The 22256-nt window shown below is 41.0% G+C and overlaps 1 protein-coding gene across 3 annotated transcripts in view; it reads right to left on the minus strand.

Moving 5' to 3' along the window:
* Positions 1-21767, minus strand: part of LOC121329801 (diacylglycerol kinase iota-like) — a 38359-nt gene extending 16592 nt beyond the window's left edge. Inside the window, exons 1-10 of one of the 3 annotated variants that reach the window (XM_041275634.1) lie at positions 21218-21767; positions 20594-20793; positions 16362-16462; positions 11287-11366; positions 10735-10779; positions 9575-9644; positions 4883-4923; positions 4591-4790; positions 2969-3067; positions 1001-1114 (exon numbers count right to left, since the gene is read on the minus strand). In XM_041275634.1, the coding sequence (XP_041131568.1) occupies positions 1001-1114; positions 2969-3067; positions 4591-4790; positions 4883-4923; positions 9575-9644; positions 10735-10779; positions 11287-11366; positions 16362-16462; positions 20594-20793; positions 21218-21313 (1046 nt within the window). In that variant the 5' untranslated portion in view covers positions 21314-21767. The remainder of the gene's footprint in view (positions 1-1000; positions 1115-2968; positions 3068-4590; positions 4791-4882; positions 4924-9574; positions 9645-10734; positions 10780-11286; positions 11367-16361; positions 16463-20593; positions 20794-21217) is intronic. The other 2 variants (XM_041275635.1, XM_041275636.1) reach the window with 2 other exon arrangements.
* Between the last annotated feature and the right edge of the window lie 489 nt (positions 21768-22256).

A 22256-nucleotide genomic window follows, 5' to 3' on the forward strand; every position in this document is an offset into this window, starting at 1 on the left:
CTAAAAAAAAATGTAAAATACAAATACATTCCTGGCATGAAAAGAGATGCAAAGACACAAAGGAACCCACACAGTGTTCTAGTTATACCGAGAGCGTTTTGCAGGAAATATCTGTTGATCAGTCATTTTTACCATGAGGTGATAGTCAGGTGAGAGAGCTGCGCGTCAGGGGAAATATGGAGCCAATACACTGACTGGCTTTGAAAACAATCATTATAAACTTTCTTTAGGAGTATGTCGCTGAGACGAGCTGCATTTATGAATTATTTGAGATCTGCAATACGCTAACTCTATCTAAGGGACGCAGGTACCCCGGCACGCACTCCTCAGACTGTAACCTGGTGAGCAAGTCTGGGGCGGACTTGAGGCTGGCAGGGGAGAGTGTAGCGTGCACGGGGGAAGGCAGTAGCAGGGCTGTAGCTAGCGTAATTGAAGACATAAGCCCAATATACGCTCCTTGCAAATGAGCCGGCTCTTTTTACAGCGGTCTCTGCGCTATGGCTGCGGGAACTGAGGTTCACTACAATACAGTTTTGGTTTACAATTGCCAGTAATAGATGACGTTCCCTTACGGTTATGTTTATAATATGCAATTCGTCATTGATATAATATCAAGGTCCCTTACAACAGCCCAGTTTCAGATGATACAGTCCACATTCTATCCAAGGCTTTCAGCTGAAGCTCTCCATCTACAATTAACTTTGCCCTGGGCTGTACTGCACTGTAAAACCACCCATTCCCCACACGTGATAAGCACCCAGGCTAGTTTATTTTGCCAGTTTGTACACCTGCATTGGTGCATGCAAATTGAGTTCTATGAACAGAAGCTGCGATTGGCTGCAATACCGCGGCAGCCTTGGCAACATTGGAATTGTAGCTGAAGTGCAAAGCCCGGGGGGAGGGTGGGGGGGTATGGAGAGGAGGTTCTGCCGCAAAGTGTTTAAGAAAACAAGCCTGTTTCCCTCGATTCCTCTGTCCCTTTTATCTCGAATCCTCTCACCTGCTGAGGGGCGGCTTTGTGGACCTCAGAGACTCGCTGTGGGCCAGCGCCTCGGCAACCGAACTGTCGCTAGAAATACGCTTACGCTGGGAGGCCTTCTGTATCTCCAGGATCCTGCGGGAGGGGTAAGCGAGGCAGTGAGAGGCATAGAAAAGAACTGGCCTGCTGGTTCTTAAGATTAGCATCATGTTGGCTACCCTCCAGCTTTACACTAGTGGGAGAGGATGTGGGCAACCAAAGAAATCCAGCATGCCAGGTCATAGACAAGGGTTACTTAGGCTAGACTCCATATTTTGAGGTCTGTCGCTATACATTATATAACATGCAATCATTCTGCAATTTAGCTTTTAATACTAACGAGCTGAGAGACTTAAAAAAAAAATCTTGTAAAAAAAAAAAAAAATATATATATATATATATATATATATAATATATATATAAACAAAGAAGGAAAATCTGAATTGTTACAGGGAAAGCAGTTTTTTCATGAATTGAAACACTTCCACAGTTTGCACTGTATTTGAATTTGTTTTGCAGAGGCCCGTAAATTCCTAATGAAGCTTCCAGGAACGATGTACGGCAGCAGCTTCACATCGTGCCCAGGAGAGACCCTACAGCACCCCTGCTTTTCATTTTTTTTTTTTTTTTTTTTTTTTTTTTTTTTTAAGGAGAGGTTTATCAATCTTTATAACCTGAAAACTAACAAGCATCTGCAGAGAGCTAAAGCAACACTCCTTCACACCTGGGACAAAATTATGAGCCTTAGGCATGGTAGTATATTAATTTACTGGAAGTATATTAATTCACCAGCTGAAAATTCAGTATTGTAAGAGTAATACACAAGATAGGACAAACTTGATAAGCAAGTGTTTGGCAATGATGTGAAAGACAGTTGGGGTAGAATACAGTTTACTTCTGCCATGCTGTCTTTTCAAAGCTATTTAAAATCAGAATCAGTAGGACTGAAGAATCTTTGATAAAGAACGGCACGGTTTCAAACGGCACAGACAACTTCCTGTTCCACTGTCAATCAGTTTCCCTTACACCTAGGCAGCGGAGGTTGGTACCCTTAAAAATTGACACAGAGAGAAAGGACGCACGAGAAGTATTTGAGCGTCGACAAATTTGGAGCTAAAACAGAGAAGAAAATAAATGGTTAAAAGAGAACCAGGGCTCCGGTGAAAACCAGGGCTATCCAAGGCTAGAAAGGGCTCCCTGCCTGCCTCCCTCCCTGCCTCCCTGTCTGTCTGTCTGCCTGCCTGCCTCTGCATCCTTTTCATTCCTGATTTTATCAGCGCAGCCCTCAGCTCAAAGCCCTGGTGTTTTCAGTTTTCATGCTCCGTCTTTGATTATTATTATTTTGTTCCTTTTCTCTACATCCCACACAGACCTGTTTTGCAATTCAAATCACTATAATCTCGGCTATAAACACAGAAACTAATGATTGTAATTATTGGTTTGGGGAGAGAGCTGTCGGTTTTGTTTTTTCCGGTCTTCTTTTTACATTGATAAAAATCATCTGCTTCGGCTTTTTTGGGGGAAGTGATTCATTTCCATGATTCAGGCAGATTGCTTGCATGTTCCTTTCTCTTTTTTTTTCTTATACACAAAAGCAGGGTTCAACGACAGCCTTTTGAGTGGTAATGAAGCCTTCAAGTTCATTATTCCTAGTCAATCATGTTTTTAACTCGGCAACTGTGCCAACAATCTTCTAATGCTGCTGTTCAACAAGCAGAAGTTTGTATAAGCTGTACTTTAATATATACTGTTTTCATTTATTAAATCTTGCTGGGTCTCTTAAAATTGGACAGTGGTTTTAAGGGTCTAAGACTTTTGCATTTTCTCAAGAAGGGGAGATGATTCTGAAGGTAGTGTTTTCAGAAATAGTGAAGTGTGACTGAAGCAGACAGGTGTGGCGTAAGAAGAGGTGGCTGCAGAGACACAGCAAGGGACAGCAGAGACAAGTACCTCTTTTTGACAGGAAAGGGGAAGCCGGAGTGAGAGGAGAAGAGAGACTTCTTCTGGCGCCGAGCCAAGGCCTCGCTGTCCGAGTGCGGGCTGGTCGGGCTGGCAGAGGTGTTGGAGGTGGGAGGGAAGGAGGGAGAAAGAAAAGAAAAAAGAACAGAAGTCAGGAAGGAAAAAAAGACACCCTGCAACAGAAATTACTAAGACAGAATCGTGTGACGGCTTGATTGGGACACTTCTCTGCTTTAAACATTGTTAACCTTGTCATAGGCTCGTAAGCTTGTCAAATGTGTGCAGCTGAACTTTTTACAGTTTTGTGACACTGAAAATGACTGATTCCAACTGTCAGATTCTATAGTAATTACAACAAAGAGAGTGGTAGGCACCTATCGCATTTCCAGCAGATACTGATGTTCACCCCGGGAGAAATTGAGGTTACATATCTTTATCCTGGGTGCATTTGAACTCCTTGCCCTTTTACCTGTTCTCTTTCTGTATTTCAATAACATTGAAAAAGGAACAGCTTTCAACTTGTCCAAGATCCATCAGCAACCTGAAAGTAAATACTAAACCCCTACGGAGTATAATCTTGCAACAGTAAGCAAAAACAGGAAAGAGTCTTCCTTATCTGCTCTGATAACAGGACGCAAGTAGAGCTGTTAGCTGCACATAACAGAGGAACTGGGCTGCCTATCCATTTTGCCCAGCCGAGTGTCAGTATCTTGCACGTAACCCCACTAGCTCCCATTTATTAGTTCACAACCCTATACTGTCAGAGAGGATTAAAAATAATGGTAATCAGACAAAAAAAAAAAAAAAAAAAAAAAAAAAAAAAAGGTTAACTTTAGTCCTCTTGGAGTCTCGGAGAAGGAAGGCCTGTCAGGAGGGGCAAATCTCTGAAACAGGGTGAAGAGAGTGGACGGAAGGCATTTGCTGGAACAAACTAAAAGGGAAGACGTGCAGGGTTTAAGAACAGATGAGCTAATTGAACCTGACAAGGGGAGGAGGCACTGCTCCACCTCCCTAAGCACACTAGGACTCCAGTCACCCCCCAACCCCCAACACCCCCTGGTAGGTCACATGCAAACTGACCGAAGAATGTTTTGGTTTTTTTTTTTGTATTTCAGCATTCTTTGGTTCTGAATGTTCTGTTTGGAAACATGAGATCGAAACAGTAGCTGTCTGAACCGACCTATTCACAGACCAGGTACAACTCTGCATGTCTTATTAAATGTGTCAGGCATAGGGGTACCAACTGTTCAGTTTTCTAGTACACAGAAAACCAGACACAATGTCACCTAAAGACGACAGGGCTGTGTGCCAGTGGTACACATTTGTGACAGACTGCTGTGCCTTTAATTGTCAATTGCTGTTGCTAAAAAAACAAAACGAGCCGGACAAACAGACGTCACCGCGATGGGTAGCTCAATTTCAGCTTCTGATAGGTACATCATCATCACCACCAATTAAAAAACTGACAGTTGGCAACCCTAGCCAGGCAGCTAATATGACTATTTTTTTTAAACTAACATACTAGGTTGAAATAAAGCATGTGTATTCTTAAGTTAAAATACTGATGGGATATTGAGTTTTGTTCTCTGAATATTACTGCTGTGAGCTCTTACCTTGGGGTGGGGGAGGAGGGCGGGGATGAAGAGGACGATGGGAAGGCAAAGTGCCGTGCTCCAGGGCTGGAGAACTGCCCAGAAGAATCTACCAGGTCTGGCATTCCTGGAGACGTGCCAACGGTCTCTGTGATGACCAGTTCCGGGTCCAGAATAAACAGCTCATCCTGAGAGATCTCCGTAACGTAGTTTAAATGTTCCTGGAACAACCAAAAAAACAGCACGCAACTTCGTAAACAATAACAGGTATAGGTGAGAATGCAGAAATTACATTACTATCAAAAGCACTCACCTGTGCACGGTCTATTCGATAAAACCGATCCGCTGTGGTGGCTACAAAAAGAAAAAAGGAGTTTAAAAGCAGTGTTGCATTGCTTTCCTTTATCATAGCTTCCCAAGGCATGGATTCAGGAGTAGATCTGTGGCATGGATTTCTAATTGGTAACAGCATTATACAGAGCAGAGGAAGATCTGTACGCTTCCTCGATGGGCAGCAGTATGTAAGCTTGTAGCAGTTGAGTTAATACAGAGCACATTGCCTGTATGGACTGAGTACATAATTCAGTGCCTGGGTAGAGTTAGATGTAAACATGTATCTGCACATGGTATTCATGCTGTATCTGGTTGCTTAGCAACTACCAGTGATCTGTATATGCTTTATATTATAAAGCAGACACTACCATGACAGTGATACAGCCATCTGTCATTTCTTTCAATCAGTTTGTATCAGATGGAAATGGAAATATTAGGCCTGGAACAAATATTTAAGCATTGCACACAAACACTGCTTGAAATGTATTCGTCCGTATAACAGAATTTCTACTGTATACAACGCTATATGAAAAAGATATTGTGCAAAGAAAACTACTAAATAAAAGTGAGGTCTGAAATAAAGAACAGCCGGTTTACTATTCAGAAGTAGAGCTTCTCTGATTTCTTTGACAGATAATCATGTGGGTTACCAGGGTTATTTTACATTGCTTTCAGCCAATTCAAAATGAAAGAATATTTGGTTAAATTTTAAAAGGATATTTAAAACAAAAAACAAAACAAAAAAAACACATTTGTCCCATATTTAAAAATGAACTTCTACTTGTTCTTTATTTTCAATGCAAGGAACAGCTAAGAAAATATAGCCCATATCTTCACCTGATTGCAAAGGCTTAGTCAGACAGTGGAATATTATGGAAATTCTGCTTAATGTGACAAAAAGACAACATCAAATGAAACATGATAGGGCAGAATATTTGTTATTCGGCATCTAGAAGGCATTTGCAGGTGGTATTTGATAATAGTCATCACTGCACTGCAAGTAATATACTGTACCTGAACTTGGTCTCCAACGCAATTAAAACTGGAGTATACTGTATTAGGTTCTGCCTGATTAATATATTGCACAAGAAATGGTAATGCGCTTTGGTAGCATTCCTGCTTAATAAATGCAATGACAAAAATTCCAAGATACCTGTTTTATATTACTTAATAACCCTATTCTAACCTATTGAACCATTAACTCTGAATCAACAAACTAGGAGCAAAAGACAGTTCAACCAAAAATTATATATATATTGTTCAAACCAAACGGCACTGCTGCATCATTCTTCATCCAAACCATGCCACACACCAGGCTTGGCATTAGTCATTCTACATCCAAACCATGCCACACACCAGGCTTGGCATTAGTCATTCTACATCCAAACCATGCCACACACCAGGCTTGGCATTAGTCATTCTACATCCAAACCATGCCACACACCAGGCTTGGCATTAGTCATTCTTCACCCAAACCATGTCACACACCAGCCAATTGAACATGGGGAATAATGAAAATTAGACACCTTTCATTGCCCAGCTGAGACAACCAGAGGGAATGTTTTCCAAAATGACAGTGTGTATCCTAATGCACATATAATCTAAACCGTTTCTATACCTACACAAAGAGTGTCGCCTCTGACCACCTCTCAATGCTAATGCACATATAATCTAAACCGTTTCTATACCTACACAAAGAGTGTCGCCTCTGACCACCTCTCAATGCACGTGCTGTAAGTATCTCAGTCGGTGCTGCTGTATTTAGAACAGAGCGCAGGCGTGCAGTTTTGGAAAGTAAACTACCCCGGTTTTAATTGCGGATTTCAGTGAACACAAATTGCCTAATGTTGACAGATAAATGATGAAAGAAGATGGAGTGTTGTTTTTAGTTGCTCAAACTAGTGACGCCTGTATGTAACATACAAAACAATACAAAACCCACCATACCATCATGGGAGCTTGTTCTTCACATATAGTTTAAGGTAAAAATAAAACATTTTAAATGCTTTACTTTCTAGATCCTCCTCCCTCTCCGGCTGCCCAGTTGTGGCCGTCCTCCTCACACCGGCCACACCAGTTTGCCGGTGGCACGTCTGGGCAGGACCGCCAACGATGGTCCTCCTTCCCACACCAGGAACACCAGGGGAAGAGGCTGGCCGGGTCCTCCAGCGGTGGCTGCAATTACATTAAACAAGCCGTGCAAACCTGTCTTCACTTAAATAACTGCTAAAAATAAATAAATAAATATATTACTTCCCACCACATAAAACATATTTATAGCCCAAAGGAAAATCTTATCCTGACAAATGGGGAACATTAGCATCACCAAGAAAAGACTTTCAACTTCAATTTGTTTACTGACATTTAAAAAGCAAATGTTGGAAAAGCACTTGCTTAGTGTATACATGCTGCAGATGGAAACAATTAGGCGCTCTTTCATTTCTGCAAAAAACACCGTCTTTCAGGGACCTGAGCCACATGTTTTCCCACTCAGCGATGGTCAAAGCTTGGGACAGATCTCAGGGATCTGGGGATGCATTTCAATTTTTAATTGTTCGCTGCTTTAACTCTGAAGATTAATCTCTTCTAATAAAATTACTTTCATGTTGCCCACAGCATGTAGAACTCTGCAGATCTGTCCATCGCAGCCAGGCAACATTCACTGCACAGACAGTGCCATGATCTCGTTGCATCCTGAACACATTGTGGTACATTTGAATGCCAACTCATCGCTGCAACCCACTTATCCATCAGGAGGACTAAAGCTCCAACAGTAGGGGGCGCTGCAGAATGCGATGACGTTTACAATCCCCAGACGAGTTTCCTACCCAACCCATGAGTAAGACTCGATCCATGAAAATTCTGGTGCATCTTCCACAAGCTGCACAGTCATACAATCCCTACTGGCCAGGCAATTCACATTGGAAAAGAGCCTGCCGAGTGCCGTACATTCACTCCTTTCCTTTGCTGTGCACATTCAAGACACATAAAACACAACAGTAAAAAAACAAACAATTCGTGTTTTTAACGTGAAACTATTTAAGGGATTAAATTACGATCCCTCATCAATGGTGACCCTTTCAATAATCTCAATGAGATACATATCTGGGAAAGTTAGCCCGAGTGGGACGTCACTCTGCATGTGTATGCTTCAGGTTAGACCACTAATTACTGGCAGCAGCAAGGCACTCACATCAGGCATTTAGAAAACAGAAAGAGAGAGGAACGGGTTGCAACAAATCAGCCCAGGACTTGCTAAACACTTCTGTCCACTCTTTTTATTAACCCTACGTTTGTTTGCAACTGCAGTGGTTTTCAATATTATATTTTTTCTTGACTGTGAATACTGCTTTGAAATGCATTAATTTCTCCCCCACATGTAGGAGTCAAGAGTGTAATGGTGATAAATGAAGCACTGTATTATTAGTCTGTGTGTGGGTGTGTGTGTGGAGGGGGGGGTAAATGGAACACATAATTGGAAATATGCGTTCCATTTTTCAGATCTTGCCCAGGTCACCAGCAATTGCTGGAATTTTCAATAGGGTTTGTCACACAAGCCTGCAAAGGCTTTCAATACACATATAATGCTGCTCTGTGGAAGTTCTGGAAGACAATGCTGGTTATTCTCCCAGCAGGAAAGAAGTCTGACGTGGAGAGGAAATTCAGACAAAAATAAAACACAGAGAGCCCCATGTCCTCACAGTGATGCTGAACATTGACCACTATGATGAAAACTGTTACTGCAGAAACGGAATGGAGTTTCTAACATATTATTTAAAAAGAAAACACACACAACACAAAGTAGACTTGAAGAGAAAGAGAAACGGCAATTCTGGGTCCACCAACACTTTTTTAATGTAATTCTTTTGCAAGTATTGGAACCCTAGCTTTTTTTTGTATACCCTCAGACTGTACAATGTTCTATCTAGATCTATAACAACTCTAAGACGACTTTTAAATTCAGCTAAACATTTTTTTTAGCCTGAGGCCCCTGCATGGAGAAGGTAGCTGACAAAATGTTGCCTGAATTTCATACATTTCATTTTTTCTTTTTACATATATTACTTTCGCAACTCATGAAAGAAAACATATAAAACCAGAAATGCTGTAGCTTTAATTTTACCCCCAAAGTCCTTTTACTCTTTTTGTTGAATGCCTTAACACTTTTTTTAACTGTTTTCTTACAGTGATATATTACACTGTGTTGTGAAATGCTAGCAAAAGAAAGAAAAAGATGCATTTCAGTAAGGCGAAATTGCTTTTACTTTTAAAGCCAGTGTGAAACTCGAACATTAAAACCAGGGCAGATTTCATGCAAACCTCTTGGAATTGAGATCAACATATTAATCCTTCTAGGAATTTCTAACTGACACATGACCTTAAAAAGAACTCCATGGTGTTTATTTTTTAAAGGTTTAAAATCCATGAATTTGAATAAAGTGCAGGATAGCCTCATATTAGGACGAGGAGATGAGAGTGTTACCTGTGTTGCATGATGACCGCAATGGAAAATATATTTTTGTGTGTCTGAAACTACTTCCGAATGTTTTTTTTTTTTTTTTTTTTTTTTAAAGCTATTTCCAATAATTAAAAAAACAAACACCCTCAGCTGCATGAATTTTCATTAAGACACACACACGTTAGAAATGCTTTCCCACAAGTCAGTACTCACAGTCCAGGAAACACCACTTTGGAGAGAGTTTCTGAGAGGACAGGGTCTTTGATTTTGCACCGTCGCCCTCCTGCAAAGTACAAGAACAAAGGTCAACTGCAGCATCCCTTTTGACTACGCAGAGATCACACAGACTTAATCCCTTTTACAATCAGCTAAAGCAGATCAACACCTTCATACAACACAAAAAAAACACAAAAATGCAATTACACAACATTAACCTCCTTTCCCAATTGAATTACCATGACCATTAACTCATGTTTAACTCCATGCCAAACATGCACTGGTCACCTTTTTGTGTCCCATGTAGGTGTATTTCTGTAACTATTTTTAGGGTCTTTTGAAGTTAATATTCACTTTGTATCCTCTCTAAAGCCTTTCAATGTGTTCCAGGACTCCTAATCCTGCACAGTTGTTCAGCATGGGGGGGAGCACAGGACATGCCTACATATTTCCTCTCAACCTTGTTACCCTGGATTCATTTCTTTTGACAGTTTCCCTCCTATACTCTGTAAGCCTCCTAAAAACTCTACACATCTCTAAGACAGGAGGAAATACCCGTACAGCCAAACTGTTTTCACAGTCTTTATAAATGAGCCTGGCTGTGGTTCTTTGTATATAACTGCTACAGAAAAAGCTTATTAAAAAGCCCTCATCTTGCATGCTTGTGCATGCATCAGCCTATTTGGTCTTTTTTCGAGTGTCGCCACTAGATAATCACAACCCCCCCCCCCCCCCCCCATTTTAAACCATGTGCCAATTCAACCGAATCGTCTGTGAGGCAGAGCAAGTTGCAGGCTAGCACTTGAGGTGCTATCTGCGTATAGGGTTCTTAGGAAGAAAAGGCGATTAAGGCTACATTAATGAGAGTTCATGCATGGACATCACACAGAGGAACTGTTACTGCATGCACATTTACACTTCACAAAAACCACAAGAATCAGTCCACGCCCGCCTCACTACTTCAATCAGCACATGCATTTCACAGCACAGCACACTCAAAGTACATGCATTCAAGGGAACAAGACGAAAATCTCTTTACGTTCTAGCATCAGGAAAAGCATTTTAAACCTGGGGCAGTTTAACTGGATTTCAGCCTAAATCGTATCAATGCCTGTTTTTCTGGCTTGTTCCCAGCAGTAATGCCCACAAGTACAAACCTGCAGGACAAGGCGCTGGAAAGAGGGGTGAAATGAGACGAAATCCTGTGGGGAAAACACTTGGTTTAAGAGAACCACTTACAAGACCTTCAGAGGCGGATTTAAATAGACTGTTTATGAATGGGTTCCCATGCATTGCTAGGTTTGTTTAATAATAAACAGTACATCTATTCTATGTTACATGCATAGCAACACCATAGCTTATTGGACTGTATGCCAGTAAGGCTAGACAGGATAAACTATATCTGGAAAAAAGTATACTTGACAGACAAAAACAGCAGGAGGATTGGAATGAGAAAACATAGGTGGATTGCAGAGGTACAGACAGTACAGGCAGGGCCCTTAACTGTCCACAGATTTCACGCACTATTTAATGTATACTTAACAAAATATAAAAAAAATAAAACAACCCAGGGCCAGCAAATGGCACGGCTCCCACTGCACTGACAGGGCTTGCAGAGGCATGTCACGAAAGAGAAAGTTGCTCTTGTTTGTCCAACATCAGGACTCAAGGACACTGTACTTGGGGAAAGGGCACAGAGTTCTTCTTACCTCCTGTAGCCTCTCGACGTGGGATCGGCACATCTCCAAATCACTGTCTCCAGGGATGACGATAATACCCATTGGGATTGCTGCAAATCCAAGGAAACATTACACAGACCTTTTAGATTTCTTTTTTAAAAAGCTTTAAAATATTTTACTACAGAAGGCTTTGATGGATCCCTGGCTTCCCTTCCTTAAAGGGTAAAGAGTTTATATAACAACATCATAAATGCCAATGGCAGATTGCTACTATATGTGGGAAATTTTATGGGGGCCAAAACTTAAGCAAAAAAATATATACAAAAAGTAGAAACTTAAGGAGAGGGAGTTCTTCAAAACCATGACAGTCTGTTGCCAAACACAATTTTCAAAGTGTAAATTCTGGTCCTGAAATGTTTAAACTTCCTGGGGTTTGTCTGCCCCCCCCCTCCCAAAAAAAAAGTCACAAAAATCTGGAGTAATACACACAATTCAGTGTAGTACATGCATAAACAGCATAACTTCAGATATTTTGCATCTGTTATTTTGCCTACAGAACTCTCGTGGAGTTGCCAGAAGAATGTGTGTGTTTCTTAACCTGCCTCCCAAGTCCACAACTTTCAGTAACGCCTGTCTGAATATTATTGAAAAAAAAACTCAAACTAATCATTATCCTGAGCAGGATCTCTTCGAACTCCCTGCAGGTATGAGCAGAACAATGGTCTCCAGGGATCAACATTAACAGGAGTCTCGTTGCCAGCGGCTCCCTACATTTCATTACAGATTGCCTGACTATCACTAGGCCATAGGGAGACTTTATATGAAAGCAACAGTTCACATAATTCTGGCTTTGGGGTGAAATTAACAATTTCCAAATTCTCAAGCACTTTGTCTTGACACTGAATGTGGAGCAACAGTTTCTGTACTGTGCATGACAACATTCCGTTTAATTTGATTTCTAAGTGTCAACTTGGCAACCAGTTATATTTTATTTTAATGTATCTTACTTATTTGTATATGAAGTTGCCAGACTGCTAATAATTTGTAGAGAATCGGAATGATAAATGTCAGCGAGCTGTGGTTGTTTTTTTAAAGCTGCATTGTTACAAAGCAGTAATGGATACTGCATTTTTATAAATAGCCATGCAATTACTTAATGCTCCAGTCATAAACAACAGACCTGCCAACAATAGGACATGGAATTTCTACCTCTTATTATCAATAAATGGATTTATACAGGCTCATTTTTTCTAACAAACTGAAGGAAAGAAAGCCTGGCACTGTTTGACAGGTATCACGCACTAATCATCTATTTGAGGGCAGGCAGATATGAAGCAGTGCCTAATTTTAGCAGTTACTTTCTCAGGGGGGCAGTGTCTGAATACTAATTTGTAGTCTGAAATGTCAGGTCCCATTATCTAAACTGTATCCACATGAAGAAAGGGAGAAAAGCCAAGAGTAAGGCATGCCAATAAGGCATCGCTACAAAACAAACAAACAAACAATATTGGTATTCCAAATGAATATAAGGAAAAAAATGCTTTTTAAAATAAACATCTACTTTGTATACTGAACCAATTTTATGAATAACAAGCCTATTTATTATTTGATTTTATGTTTTATAAAAGATGCAGGCTATATATTTCAAAATCACAGCATGAACCCATTGATATTATGTGTTGACAGTTTTTGTTATTCCACTGCTACAGTCGTTGGTATGTAAAAATGTGCTTCTTTCTTTTCTCCAAATCAGAAGGCTAAGTAATACGATTTTCACCAAAAATGGCAACACATAGTGATGACACTGCTCACTCAGCCTACTGGTAAATGAGGTGTGGAATTTCAATGTTTCTACAGTAAAAAAAAAAAAACAAAAACAAAAAAAAACATAAAAAACAACTAACATTTGAGGGGATGGGGAGGGAGCATTGTGTAAACACCCTATTAAGTATATTTTACTAACGGTCTTGAATGCAGCTTCTTTCTATTGCTGACATCTAGTGGATACCTTTAAAACAGCAGTCATCTTTTCAAGAGCATATCGCTGCAGAACGAAGCTCACACAGCGTAGCTCACACAGCGTAGCCTGCAAAGCACAGCGCACACTGGTTAGCTCACACAGCGTAGCTCACACAGCACAGCTCACACAGCGTAACCCGCACAGCATAGCTCACACAGCGTAGCTCACACAAGGTAGCTCACACAGCGTAGCCCGCACAGCACAGCACACACCAGGTAGCTCGCACAGCATAGCTCACACAGCGTAGCCCGCACAACACAGCGCACACCGGGTAGCTCGCACAGCATAGCTCACACAGCGTAGCCCGCACAGCACAGCGCACACCGGGTAGCTCGCACAGCGTAGCTCACACAGTGTATCCCACACAGCACAGCGCACACCGGGTAGCTCGCACAGCGTAGCCCGCACAGCACAGCGCACACCGGGTAGCTCGCACAGCGTAGCTCACACCGGGTAGCTCACACAGCATAGCCCGCACAGCACAGCGCACATCGGGTAGCTCACACAGCGTAGCTCACACAGCATAGCCCGCACAGCACAGCGCACACCGGGTAGCTCACACAGCGTAGCTCACACATCAGAGCGCACACCGGGTAGCTCGCACAGCATAGCTCACACAGCGTAGCTCACACAGCGTAGCTCACACAGCGTAGCCCGCACAGCACAGCGCACACCGTAGCTCACACAGCACAGCGCACACCGGGTAGCTCGCACAGCATAGCTCACACCGCGTAGCCCGCACAGCACAGCGCACACCGGGTAGCTCACACAGCACAGCGCACACCGGGTAGCTCGCACAGCACAGCGCACACCGGGTAGCTCGCACAGCACAGCGCACACCGGGTAGCTCGCACAGCACAGCGCACACCGGGTAGCTCACACAGCACAGCGCACACCGGGTAGCTCACACAGCGTAGCTCACACAACGTAGCCCGCACAGCACAGCGCACACCGGGTAGCTCGCACAGCGTAGCCCGCACAGCACAGCGCACACAGCATAGCCCGCACAGCGCACCACCAGGTAGCTCACACAGTAATTTCCGTCGTGCTTCATTCACCCTCAACACCCCTACCACGTGACAATAAACTTGGTGTGGGAGGGGGAGAACACTGTCCATAGTGATTACCCTGTGAGAATTAATTGGTGATCCACGGCCAATACCCCACGAGCCTTAGGTTAGGTTATTGTTATGAAATAAACTTAGGTTTTAGTACCTAAATTCATCACTCTTATCATGTGATCGGGCTTTAGCATTTAATGATGACGTCTATTACGAGTTGTGCATGCAGCACTACCCTGTGTGAGCTACACTGTGGGAGCCTTCACTCTGCAGCAATACCCCTCTCCATCTTGCTGCAGGCGAAAACAGCAGTGAACTCAAGGAAAGCGTATTCAAAATTGTGCACACAGCATGGATGCACTATACTGTAAATGCTGACCTGACAAGCATAAACAGATTACTGAACAGGCATGTTAAAAAGGCAATACATATAAAAGGCTACACTTGATTTATCTGATGTTTGTTTCTTATTAATGCAGTGATTGTATATTCAACAATGACAAATAAGATCTGATACAGGATAAATCTCACAAGATAACACAATAGCAATGTTATCACAGACATATTAACCTGCTAATTAAAGAACCATTGCCCTGATCTGTGGTTTACTGACTGACCAATGTATTAGTTTCTGCAGACTTTTCATTGCAGAGTACTGACTAGCCTCAGACAATAAATCTCGGAGTGTATTCTGGATCTCAAATGTATACCAGATTAATCAATGTAAGCACTGCACCACTCGAAGAAGCATGAGCAATTACAAACCACAATGGAATGATTTTGTAACAAACTAACGCCAATGTCAAAATGTGCTTTGCTTTACATTATGGTTTGCAAATCATTTTATCGAGCTCTGCTAGAGAAGGACTAGAGGGTTTAACAAATGCCTTACCACATGAACACTTTGCTTATTTGTCATGGACTGCAGTCTGTGGTTTGTATAAAAACTATCGATTAATTCAGTTTTCCAATAATGCCAAAAATAGACCAGGCTTCATAGCCACAAGTCAGTTTGAATACTGAAGGAAAGAGTTAGAAACGCACTTGATCATCACTACTGTTCTCTTTCTATACGCTGTGTCTGCTAACTTTTCCAGACACTGCATTTATTTTTGCAATTGGACTCTACACTTGCATTTGATGTATGTTTAGTGATTTACAGCACAGCTGGTGGCATTATCAGTAATCTCAAAGTAGCATGGGCCAGAATCATTAAGCGTTTGCTCAAACAGAAACAAATAAATAAAGGAGCTTCTATATTAAATCGTATAAGTTGTTTCTTGTTATCTCTAGTGCAATCTCCCCAGTCCAGTGTTTGAAAAACAAATCAAAAGGGGATATTCGTAATCTCTTACTGCAAAAGCAGTAGTAGCTAGAGCTTGTCTCTCTGGCTCGCTATAAACAAGCAGCTTTCAGGGGAGGTACTGCTTGGGTCACATGAAGATGATGTAAACAAACCGAACAGTCAACACTTCTACATGTTGAAATAGAAGTGATGGAAGACTAAACTAAACCGCAGGCGGAATCAGATTTTAAAAAAAAATTGAATGCAGCTTTAACAAAATAAAACAAACAAACAAACAAACATTGACCTACACTCTCTTAGCGAACCGATGGACCAGAAGTCCAAAAGCTGGTACACAGATGGAAAGTCTCAAAGCTGCAAATATCAATTAGTGATGATCTAGGGCAGTCTTCCCATTATGAACTTTCATGTACAGCAGGCCTGGCCAGCATTGCTAGTAAACATCCTGCGTGAACAGCTGTTAGGATGGAGTAGTTTGAGCACAGCAGTATGAGCTAGACTCCAAGCCTAGAAGGAACACTGAAAAGGTGCAGCAGCAGAGGTAGCAGTTAAGCACCCTATAAATCAACCTTTTCAGTAATTATCTGTCTCTCTCCCTGTCTATTTATTCGATTTAAAAACCAGTAAGTCTATCTCAGCCAAATGCTGGATTATCTGGGGAAAACAAATCAGCAGCTGTGAATAATAGAAAAGAACGTGTTCTAATAAGTATACTTACAGGCCTCTTTGAGTTTCTCTTTGTCATAATGTAAGGCTTCGTAGTCGTGCATGCTGATCCGATTCACTCGAATCCGTAACCTCTCCGGGACTGGCTGCTGGCTGCAGGGACAGACACCAGGATCACAGTGAGACACATGGGAAGATTTTGAAGGCACTGCGCCACGTTATAGGAAATGGCTAAGCATGGGTAACGATTGCAAGTTAACCAGCATGGCACCCTCTCCATTGAACACTTCATGCTGTTTACAATTCTGGATCAATTAGATCTGTGAATGTAATGGTATGCAACAATTGTATTTCGGTCTCCCAGAATTGTTAAATCACCTGTCTCTCTCACAGAATCTATTCTCTTTACTGGTGTACTGCACAAAGAAAACCAAGTACAGTATTAATGATCTGGAGAACAATGCATGAGCTAAATCTAGACATTGCTTTGGCACGCCATTCCCCAACTTCATAAAGAAAAACAAACACCAGGTGAAATCGTATCTGTACCTTCAGAAAATCTATATACTTATCAGCATGAATAAACTTCACTAACATAATTGCTTTTTTACACATTTATGGGAAAGCTCTAGTTCATTATGTATCTTGCCCAGCTGAGACCCAGCACTCATTTCCAAACCACCACTTCAAATCACACAGCACATCTCACAAGGACACCCTGATGTTTGTAACTCCTCTGCTAAGCAATCATTAACATGCATAAGAATACGAGGCCCGTGCCATATGATTCAGTTACTATGCATGCAACAGATTTGATGGCTTTTTAAAACCTAAAAACTACAAGTTTGTACACTGGATTTAACAAACCATTTCCCAGCATGGTATCAGATTACAAACCTTGCACATGAAACAGAACAGCCGCAATCACTGACAGCCCAAATAAATAGCAAAGCACGTAAGGTGATGTGGCAAGCCAGTCAATAATGCTTTCCTTCCTGACCTTTAAGAAGTCTGTCTTACAGAAGTAGTTTTTCACACTCAGATGTGCAATTGCAATTTGAACTTTTCCAGTCGCACGCTCTAATCAGAAACGACGTGCACAAGTTACAGTGCTCTGATTCTTTCCATGTTAGTCATTTAAAAGTCATGGGGAATGGAAGATGCTTTCATTCTTTCTGCTAGCATGCGTTTAAAGAGTGGAAGGAAAGGGTTCATGAAAAGATAAGTACAAAACCAGGATTGAGATGCAGCTGTGCTGCTGCTATGCTGGCAGTGTCTGCTGCTATCAGGGAAGGAATGTTTTCTTGCCTGGGAAAAGGGTAATAAAAATGAGCAGAACTGACCCTAGACCACACCTGGAGCAAGCAGGAGTTGCCTGGTCAAAATGTTGCAGACAGAGAGAAGCCAGCAATTAGCTTTGCACGCAATGGGGTGTAGAGATGTTACAAAACAGCAGGCACTTGAGGAGGTGCCTTTGAGAAGCATTCCAGAGTCCTCTCCTGACGACTGACCATCCCTGTGCCTGGTGCCGTCTCCCAGAAAATTAGGTAACTGATCACTGCTTAATTAATGTTTAATGAGGTGCTACATTATTATGTCTAATGATAATGTTTAAGCAATGTGTGTGAAAGTTTTGATTATTGGAATCAATGAAGGAAACTTGTTAAATTCTGCTTAAATCCTTGTTGCGTGGCCTCTTCACAAAAATATTTCCTTACAGGGTTAATAACCAAGGATTCCATTTTCCAGATTTCTCTCAGACGATGCCTATTCAGCCAGCTGCATTCCTATATACAGTATCTGAGGATAGACACAAATTTACTTCCTGTGTTTCAGGTATTAGGGCCCCACCTGATCCCACATGGAGTCCTATACTATATGCAGCACAGGAAGTTAGTATTTCCTTCAAAATAAGTCGTCTTTTGTTGTGGCAGAACAAATGTTCCAAGGTGGGGGAAAAAAGTATAAAACAGTTATTGTATTCGAAGTTTCACATAAGGGTTGATGATATGTACGGTTTTCCACTCTTGAAATGGGAAGGATAGTTCATTTTAAAAGCAAATCATACCCAATACACGTCTGTGATTTACGGAAAGTTGATATGACTTGTCGTAAGACATTAAAATCACTGAAGGGTTTGTGGGACATATTTCCTGAATATGATATCTGAACGTGTATTAAACGATATAACTGGACTAAATAGTGAAACTGCTGTGTCTTAGGAAAAGAGCAAACTGCTGGGTCTTAAGAAAAGAGCAAACTGCTGGGTCTTAAGAAAAGGGCCCCTTGGTTCCTGGCAGGAATACTGAACTGAAGATGACCAGGGCTAGGAGGAGGGCATCTGGACTGGGTGAGGCTGAAAGGACAGCGAAGAGACTGCAAAACTGCAAACACAAACGGATTAGTGCAAGGAAGACATAAAGATGTCAACAAGTCCCAACTGCAACAAGCCATTGGAACGAAAGGAAGCAGACAGAAGACAAATCTCAAAGAGTTAAAATGGAGAGGTACACAAGTGACTTCATAAAAGTAGCTACTCAACAGAGTGAACAGAAAGCTTTGTTGCAGAGTTTGACCCAATGTGGGACTGAAGACTTTGTTGCTGAGAGGAGAAAGTTTGGTACTGAACACTTCAACAGATTGAGTACCCAAACCAGCGGACCAAAAGTCTAAGCTTCAAGGAACCGTTGAATATAATTCCAGTTGCATTTTCCTTACATGGAACTAAATTAATTAACTGTAACACATTCATATGGAATTGAACTGTTAATTATATAGTTTGCACATGGTGTGTGATATCTTTTTGTGAAACTTTCACAAAACTTTCACTTTTAACTGTAAAAGTAATCTACCTCATTGTTGTATGAAGAATTTCTTTAAAGTAAACTTGCCATGTCTTTAATCTATATAACATTAATAAGCTTAAAGTGATATATTCTAAGATTGTCTGCATCATCTAAGTTTAGGCTGTGTGTGTGTGAGCAAGTTACTAGCTACGTCACAGCTTGCTTGGGCTGCTGAATTTACTGCTTTGTGTGTGAGGAGACAGGCGTGTCATATTTCAATTGCCCTGCTAGCAGCATGAATGCAGTGAAAGCTTTTGACTTGTGTTTGGCGCTTAGAGACTAAGATCTACTTTCTACTATTGATAAAACATTCCTTTTGTCTAGCGTGTGTATGTGTGCTCATAGTAAATCCTCGACCTTTGTAACACGTCAATTAAATACTATTAATAAGAGAACTAATTCAACCCAGATAAACTCTGAATTATCAATTATTGAATTGTTCCTACAGGTTGTACATTGGCAATTCAACTTAGTGATTTCTAAAACTCTTTCTCTCAGGGTACAATCGAGAATGTCAGTACTGGTATTTAAAAAGGTTATTCGCGCCAAAAAAGAAACTGTTCTTGTCACCTTAACATACAAGCAACCTTTTAACAAATCCACATCCCTGAGCGGATATTTCTGTTTCCCCCCCCAGCCTCAAATACCTTAGCGAGGACTCCCTTCAATAGAATGAGAACACGTCAGTGGACTGTAAATATGTACGGATAACGGACTGTTAACATCTTACAGTCACATTTACAAAGCTTGTCAGTATTTAACAAACAGGCTGGGCTGTAAATCAAAGCCCATATGCAAAAGATTGAATATGATTTCACTTTCTGCTTAGGACTTAAGGGAGTGATACATGTAGTTCATAGCGTAAACCAACCTCGAATTAGCTTAATTAAACAGAAAGCATCTATCATTAAAACATCTCTCTTCTGTCCTAAAGCCATCTTGCTCTATTCCTGCTCTGGACACTAAGCACAGTAGAAATGACAACCCTCACACCCCATTAAAATGAGCCATCATTACGAGGAGATTATCAAGCAATTACCTGCTCATTAATTTTTGGTAATTATCAATAATTTGCTTTCGCTCCGACAACCACCTGCTAATTTTACTTTTCCATTAAAAAAGAGCTCAAAAAGGGTTTTACTTAATCTGAATATTAAAAACTTAGTATCTTCTGGATATGTGCCGTCTGATATAGGTAAAGTGTAAACTGCCCCCCCCCCCCCCCCCCTTCAAACTCAAACAGAGAATCCTTAGATTTTATGGTCCCCAGCTATGAGGTAACTTGAACTAAAAGTTATATGGACGCCATCTTTATTAAAATACTTCTATCTGCTCAGCATGCATGCATGTATGTATACAGATTGAAACAATTGTTTAAATGTATCCACCATTAATGCAAAGCACTCAACACAGCTCTAGTGCATGCGGTAACACTCACTCGTTGAGTAAGGGGATGGAGGTGCGTCTCTTGGTCTTCTGTACCATGTTGGCCTGGTTTCTTAGGGAGATGCGAATGATCGACGGGGCCAGTTTGCAGGGCTCCCCATCCACCTGCATGGGTATGGACTTGTATGTGGTCAGGGTAACCTCCCGGCACTGATTCAGTCTCTCCCCATGACCTCCCACCTGCAAAGCAGCCTGAAATAAGAAGAATTCAAAAACTTCAGGACAGGGAAATCTCAGGACACTTGGAGCCAGCATTTACAGCTTTTTTTTTTTTTTTTTTTAAAGCCAAATTTAATTTCATTTCTAATGTTATAAAACTGGTAGCAAACCAAATTGCGCACACCTTTCCAGTCCATAAATTAACCTGCTGGGTTGCCAGCTTTCCTTTCATCCAAAACGTATGAGACTGCACTTTGGCATAAAGACCTTGATAAATGTATCCCACGGGATATAGAAAGACACACGCAAAGGCAAAAGCACGTGCAGAATATACGCGTCTTAAGACTACAATTTCCACAGTTCAGTCTTCTGAGACTCTGCAGCGCCTGGCAATTGTATTTAACAGAATTTCAAAAGACTTCAGGTCGATGATAAATAAGGCTTTAAAATGGCCTACCAGTGACGTCATGGTGAAGCCAATAACTTCAATGTAGCCATCGTCGAGCCGCTGGGGTTCAAAGTCATGGTGTTCACTGGGGTTACCCCAGGGCATTGTACCAGCACAATACCTATTACAGGGAAAAGCAAGCAGAGGTTAGAATACACGCAGTCAATTCAAAATGAGAAGCATTTGATAACAGAATAGCAGCGCCTTCCCAGATCTGTGAAACTCAGTTTACTGTTTTTTTAATCCATGAGGTAAAGTTAAGTGGGTCTATAATATATATGAGAGAGGACAGACAGATTATGCAATAAGTTAACAGCAAATGTAGGCTTCTGTGAAGGTTAAAACATGTAAATTAGACTAATTTGTGGTTAGGGAGATGTAATAAAAAAAGTTAATGTACCATCCATGTCCATGAGGTGAAAAATACAGTTTGATCACACACAGCAGAGCATAGGTACACATGGTGACAGATAACCATGATGAGAAAGATACTAGTAATTGCATTATTTTATTTAATATACCAGTAAGGAATTGTATTACCTTATTTATAGTGGTTTTTAACATTCAAATAATAAATTAACTTACATTGAGCAAAACTACCTTTAATCAATTACAATAAATAAAATACACTTAAATATCTTAACTAAGTTTTACAGGTATGAATGAATTTTAATATTCAGCAGTATTTGAAATGCATTTCAGATTCAAATTGTAATGTTATTTTGTATGTGTTGTATTACCAGCACTACAGCAATGTTATGTCTTCAGACTTGTGGAAAGTGATTAACAGTATATTAAAATCGATCCTTCACTTGCTTTAATTAATCGATTAAAAGAAAACTCTACTTCTCCTGTATGTCCCCAACAATTAGCCAACATGGCAAGCCACTCAAAAAACACTTCTCCCCAGTGAAAGTCAATTTTGGTATAGTAGGGCTTGAAAGTGTGTACTGCCACGTTACAATATAATATGTACACAATATTATAGATATTAGATATATATATAATATATATATATATTATAATATATAGATATATATTGTGTATA

This window comes from Polyodon spathula, chromosome 17 (assembly GCF_017654505.1).
Source record: "Polyodon spathula isolate WHYD16114869_AA chromosome 17, ASM1765450v1, whole genome shotgun sequence".
Lineage (NCBI taxonomy): Eukaryota > Metazoa > Chordata > Actinopteri > Acipenseriformes > Polyodontidae > Polyodon > Polyodon spathula.